The 6934-nt window shown below is 31.4% G+C and overlaps 1 protein-coding gene across 2 annotated transcripts; it reads right to left on the reverse strand.

Annotated features, from left to right (window-relative positions):
* Positions 1-258: 258 nt before the first annotated feature.
* LOC111409139 lies at positions 259-2951 on the reverse strand. Of its 2 annotated transcripts, none has more exons than XM_023039100.1 (2): positions 2430-2951; positions 259-529 (listed from the first exon to the last, which is right to left on the reverse strand). In XM_023039100.1, exons 1-2 carry the CDS (start codon positions 2854-2856, stop codon positions 459-461), a joined length of 498 nt encoding a protein of 165 aa, XP_022894868.1. In that variant the 5' UTR covers positions 2857-2951; the 3' UTR covers positions 259-458. The 2 variants fall into 2 exon arrangements, with proteins under 2 accessions (XP_022894868.1, XP_022894867.1); XM_023039099.1 differs by having other exon boundaries at positions 2297-2951.
* Positions 2952-6934: the final 3983 nt, after the last annotated feature.

Consider the following 6934-nt stretch of genomic DNA (forward strand, 5'->3'; position numbering starts at 1 on the left):
TGTTTCTAATCTAATTATCTAGATTGCTTCAAATACAATGAAGTTGTAACCGGATGGCAATCCCAGTAAAACGTGTCTTAAAGTAGAATTTTAAATGGGTCCAGGTTTGGACTGATCTAGTGAGGGTTGGAACACTTGGTTTGTCTCCAATTTAGGCCAAAGCTTGATGATCAATCATGGATCATCGCTGCCCCAAGACTCGTTTGGCATTACAACCCAACAATAAGTGAATAATATTCTATTGTATTCATCAACAAATTATAACAACATAACGACACTTTTAATCTTCACAATATGCATAATAATGTCTAATAATATGCCACTAGGTTTTCATGCTAACACAAATGTTACCGAATGACTGGCAATTCACAACATTTGTATGGCCAAAGAAAAAAAAAGATAAAAAAAAAAAGGATGTTAATAAACAATGACTTCCAAAAAGTGGAGATGTTAGGGTCTTATGCTTGGTGGTTCTTTTTTTCGTCTCCTAACTCTTCCGCTTCCAAGGCCATATGAGACTCTGCATTGCCTTCAACAATTTTCAAAAAAATATATATTAGGCAACACTAACATTGGCTTCATGCATTTTTTTGGTTATTTATAATGAGATGCAAAATAACTTGTTTATTAATTTTTACTTAGTGAAATGTAAATTCAATAGAAGCCTTAATAAAACTGATGTCGTAGTAATGGGAACATAAATAATAATAATAAATCTGAGGCTAAATCTGAATGGAACTAGAGAATAAGGTATGCTCATACACTTGCACAAAGTTTTTGTATATCCAAATGTACCTCACCACTTGAAGCAGTAACAATATTCTCACTGCTAGGAATTGAGTCCGAAATACCATGGTTAGTGTGTTTGAGTAAAGTATGACATTCGTCAATGTAAATTGACTATTCAGGTGATAGATTAGGAATTTCAAGTTTCTGAAGAGCTTTCAAAATGCCTTCAGTTTCTCCTAAAAGGTGAGTTGCTTCTCGGATGCTTTTCTCCCATTCTGCTATGGCGCTATGGTAGCATTTCTTGAGTATAACATGAGGTAAATTGGTCAGGCATGGAGCAAATATATCTGCAACGATAATTGATAATCTCTCAAATACTTGAGTACTTGATGCTAAATGATAGCTTTCCCATAGACGAACAGCAAACTGTTGCTTATTTTGTACATTGAATTGGTAATTATGATGTTTTCAATTAAGTCAACTGAGCTTTTCATAGCATATACATTCATTCTACTTGTGAATTTCTTCAAAATTTCTTCACTTCTATTTGCAAGATTCTAAAGAGTTTCTTTGGAGGATTTTGATACCCTGACAATTTTTTGAAGATCCATGTCTAACCACTTGTGCCTCAATTCAACTAAAACCCATGCAAAATCTGCAGTACTCATGCTGCTCACAAATTTTTTATGAACATCCAAAATTTTCTCCATTAGGCGCACATACTTTAAACCTTCTATGACACTTCTAATAAAGTGATTCTTCTTCTCATTTAGAACATTGGGAAGAGCAATTGTGATGCTAGTTAGCGTTGCCACGGATAGACTCCAGCAATTAAGAGGTTTTGTGCAAATAATCAGTGAGATTTGATCACTTTCAAATTTTGATACACCCTTGAAGCTGGTAGAATTCTCCATAAGCTCCGTTAGATATCTAGGCTGATTCTTTGCACCCATCATTATGTATGAATTAATAGAAGTGTTAATGAACATCAGGTATCCATCTCGTATTGCTTCACCTTCTAGGAGTAAAACAAAATTTCTAAGATCTTTCTCATATCTTGGCATGTGTTCCGATTCATTGGGATTGAATGAGACCTGCGCTTCCCCTTACGAAAAATTTCTCTAACATCACTAAGAATCTAATGATTTTCATCCTCAAGATATAAATAAAGAGTACGAAGATCGATGGGATTATAATTACTACGTGAATGCCCGGTGGACGCATTACCAGTAAGTAGAGAGATAGAAAAATTGATATTGGCACTTGCAATTTATTCGCCGTCAGAACCACCATCTGACTTACTATACACAAGTTGAGAAGTAGATTTCTAATGTGATAAATAATTTTTCTAAGCTTCTGGCCTCGAATTTGTGACGGTGGGAGTCTATTTTTCCACTCTACCAATCTTTTGATCCCGTAATTCTTTATTTCTGAGGAAATGCTAGAGATGGTACATTTTCTAATATTCCGTACAGTGAGAATTAAAGCTACTAAAAGTCTTCCCGAAGACATGACAGTGCAAGGAGTCAAGCCTACATATTGAGTCCAATAAACAAAATATACTGACCATTTATAATCAGGAGGAGTATTTGTCTCATATGGTTCGTTAAACGTTATTCCGTTAACGATATAACTGAAGATGCAGATCATGAATAAAACAACGCTGGCCTCAGATCTTGCCATCACAAACTGAGGGTTACCTGTTTCTGTCATCACCCAATACTTCTTCACGCACAACTTTAACTTGTCAAAGTCCATTATTTGGTCTCCTTGTAGTTCCGCTGCCAAAATTCTTGTTTGCAATTCTTTGTACTTGCGTTCCAAATACCTTTTACTTGTAAATATCGTTAAAGCAGCAGAACTCAATACAATGAACGCATAAACGTTCAAAAAGACAACCACCACTTGGAAATTATCTTCAATTACGCCTGTGGATATTTGGATGATAACATTTACGGTAAGCGTCACTATAAGGATATCCAATGCTGTCAAGTTCACTATTATATCTCTATCACTCATGGATCCCAGAGAAGGCATGAAATGAGTGGTTGAAACAAACAGGAAAGCAGAGCTACTACCTTTAGTGGCTTGATCATACCTACCTTCCATCGGGGTAGTTAGATCCATTGACAACTTCACTGCGATGGCTAACACAGTCAAGGAAGCAGCGTTGAGGGCAGAATATCTGCAAGGGAACCATAATTTTCATAAAAAATAGGATTTCATATTCAGCTAAAAGACAAAATAGCTTTTTCTTGTTATTAATATTTGTTTTATTTTTAGATTAAAATTCGAAAAATTGCATTGTAATTCTTGTAATGTGAAATAATGGAGTTACTTGTTCCTGTTGAGGAAGTGAGTTATTACTTACTATAATATGAGTCGAATTAAATTTTTTATTACTTTAAAATACAATTTTAACTTAAATTAGCGTGTGTTTAGTTCCCATTCTTTCCAAATTTTTTAATCTCATTTTTATAATTTGTGGTCCCCCCACGTTTGAAACTATTGCATAACTCTGACCAAGACCGCTACCATTTTTTTACTTTTCCATGGAGTGGTCCCCATATAATTCACCCAATTTCCCAAAATTGCCCTCATGTTATTATAGTTAATGGTGTCAATAGAATTGGCTAGGTGAGGGTAAATGAGTCCAACCAATTTCCAACAGTCCAATAAAGGCAAATTAAAGTGTGACAAAGCAGTTTCAACTTTTGCATTTTTTATTAGGTTTTCACTTTAGATTAATGAGATTTTGTAAATAAAAAAAAATCATTAAAATGAGCTTTCAAAAGGTGGGCTAAAAAAGCATTATCAAATAGGGGCTATGTATGTACTTTTAGGCCATGTTTGATTGGCCATTATTTTTCATGGACAATGAATGGATTCAAATTCCAACTTTCATTTTTTGACTATTTGATAACATTTTTTTTCAAGGTAATTGATTTTCCTGATTTTCTTGCCACATGGACATTTTCTTGGTTTTCAAGGAAAATTAATTCCCACTTTGGTGGGAATTGGTTTTCTAGGCTATGCTGTTGATATTTTATTTTTTTGCGCAATGGAAAAAATATTTTCTTTTAATTGATAATTTTCATATAAAACAAAGCCGAACGAATAACAACAGATAGGTGATTTTCTTGACCTTTTTTTTATAATGGAAACAAATTCTATCCCTTTAACTGACATTTTCATGTAAAACAAAGTCAAACGAACACCAAAAAATACTTTTATTTCAACATTTTTCTCGTGAAAATTTATACTAATCAAACACAATAATTGACTATTCCCAGTAAAATAATTTCTAGGTAATTCAATTTCTGGAATTCATTTTCTTTCTACCCAAATTTCATCTTTGCAATCAAACGGACCATTAGAGACAAAATGCATCAAAATTAGGGTGAACAATTTTTCACTCACTGGTCAAAAATGTCGGCCGCTCTATTTCGATGGAATGAAAATTGATTTCGAAACCAAAGGTACCTCAAAGACAAAACTATAATATGGGAAGAGAATGGATTTTGAAATAATTTATAATGAAATTAAGCCCCTGATTGACTAAGTTTTTGGGGTTATAAATCTGTAAATTTCATGAAATATGTAATTAATAAAAAGTGAAAAAAAAAATGAGCCAAATAAATTTTTTATTACTTTAAAATACAATTTTAACTTACAATCTGAAAAAAAAAAAATTATCAAATAGGGGCTATTTTTGTGCTTTTAAAGAAATAATGCACCAAAATTAGGGCGAACACTTTTCCACTCACTGGAACTGGCTACACTCCGATATTGTGGTGAAAGGAGTATTATTGTGAAATCGTTCTTCTCCATAATGTCAAAATGCTTGGAGCATTCTGTCGGCCATTAATGTCTCACCTTCACCTCACCATCATTACTTTCTCACCTGCAGCACCCCACCATCCCCATTACTCCATTTCCTAACTATTTCAATTAGTCAAGACAAAACCAAAATATGTTTTTTTTTTCTTTTTAGTTTTAAAAATGACCCTCTTTGATCTAATAAGTCAATTACCAAAAAAAAAAAAAAAACTGAATAAAGTACACAATATTTCAGTCAACGTAAAAGGAGAAGATCACAACTGCTATTAATTCGCGTTGCATTACTGAAAACTTCCCAAAACAATTGCGACTTGTTTAATGAAGGAAACCACTCCTTTATGTTTACATGTATAATAATTCAATTCGTTCATTTATCGTAATTGCATGTGTCATTCACTCGCTGGAAATGGAGAAATAATATTTAAACAATTAATCAGAAATTTATAATAAGTCAGTTTTTGGAGTGTTGTTGCCTTGTCAGCATAGTAATTTTTATTTATTGAATTTTTGTTGTCCTAACATTTTTATTGTTGGACAATTGGTGCCTTACCTACTTATATTTAAATTGGATTATTATTTGTAACACCCCAAATTCTAGCAACTAATAATTTTTTTAACATGTTTGAAAAAATAAATTTCAATGTAATGACATATTCAATAAAATTGAATAACCTTCAATAAAAGATAAATTTAATTTAATAAAATGTAAGGAACATTTTGGAATCACATCTTTCAACAAAACAATAATAAAACTAGTTCAAACATGCAAAAAAACTAGGATTGATTAAAAATTATAATATTAGTCCAAAACTAATCAAATTTAACAAATATGTACTTTGTGACGAGAATCTATAGGTCCACTGGCATACCCATCGATTTCCTCCAGTATGCTAATTTTTACTTGAAATTTGTAAATAAAGAGGGATAAGTATAACAAATTATACTCAATGAGATGTTTGCTACTTCTCATTCGGTCAAATCATGAAATTATGCATAAATTTTCTTAAAAAAATAAAATGAAAATTACCACACCATGACAAAATGATAATTCTAGCTGACGTTGCAAAATAACGTGAAGGCTAACTAATACCCTTAGGTACGCTTTAAAATGTATCATGATTTCTCCCAAAAGAGTCCAAGTAATGAAATTCATACGTAACAACATATTTGAAAAGATGTGGAAAAACGACTAATAATGCATTGTGTGTCTATAGAAGAATTCCAGATACTTATATGGAGAGTGAGCCCCATGTGAGTAAAACAACCCAAAAAATTAACCCACTCATCTTATGCCGTGTGTATTCTGTAAGGTATTTGTCAAAAATTGTTACGTACGTGTAGTAGAACTTTGTATCTATTGAGCATAGAAATTCTAGGATCTAAAAATCATTATCTATGTTGTTTAAAATGAAATTTTAACGAGAGTTACTAATTTTCATCAAAAATAATATTTTGTTAATGACCGTTAAAATTTGATTCCCAAATAAACCACTTCAATTGAGAGGTACATTTTCACTTAATTCTGGATGAGTTGCTTGGACCAATTAAACCTTACATTTATTAAGCATATTGTAAACTTTTCAATACCCGAATTAATTTGGGTTTGATGTTGCTATATATTAATATGATGTTGCGGTCTAAATATGAAATATTATTTAAGTTGTGAAACACATAACGTCGCTGAAATCTCCACCCAAGATATGACTTTGATAAAGGTATCTTATTAAATTATACTCTTTTATCTATTGAGAATTTCGAGTTCTTGTATTTGAAGATCATTATCTAATATATGTACATAGTTAATATTTTAATGATGGTACTAATCTTCGTTAAAATTAACAATTCATGATTGTTCAAAAAATGCTGTGGTAGTAAATTATCGATAGCAACATTATTTGCATGGATTAATTAAACCCAATATTTCGTATGAGTAATACTCTTCATTCAAATATAATAGACTTTATCTTTAGTCTATATATATCAGTGGATAGTTGTTATATTATTCAATGAAGTTAAAAAATCAATTATCTTTTAATGATCACCAATAGATGTTACACTTTCATCTTATATAAATCAATTGTTTACAATAATAATAATAATAATAATAACAACAACAATAACCTGAAATGTGAAAAGTTTATTATTATTATTTTAGTTTTTTGAAAATATAACTTAAAGTATAATAATTACAAATTTTTCCCTGTTGATAAAGAAAGTTAACTAACGACAGAATATAAGCACAACAAAAGAGGCAAAAAATAAATAATAAATAAATAAATCGATGACGGAATACAAACTTTGAACTATGGAGAAAAGTAAAATTTTCCCTTACTTTTTATACTACTCGTTCTCAGGTTGGCTGAAT

The sequence above is a fragment of the Olea europaea genome, chromosome 14 (genome assembly GCF_002742605.1).
Source record: "Olea europaea var. sylvestris chromosome 14, O_europaea_v1, whole genome shotgun sequence".
NCBI classification, from domain to species: domain Eukaryota; kingdom Viridiplantae; phylum Streptophyta; class Magnoliopsida; order Lamiales; family Oleaceae; genus Olea; species Olea europaea.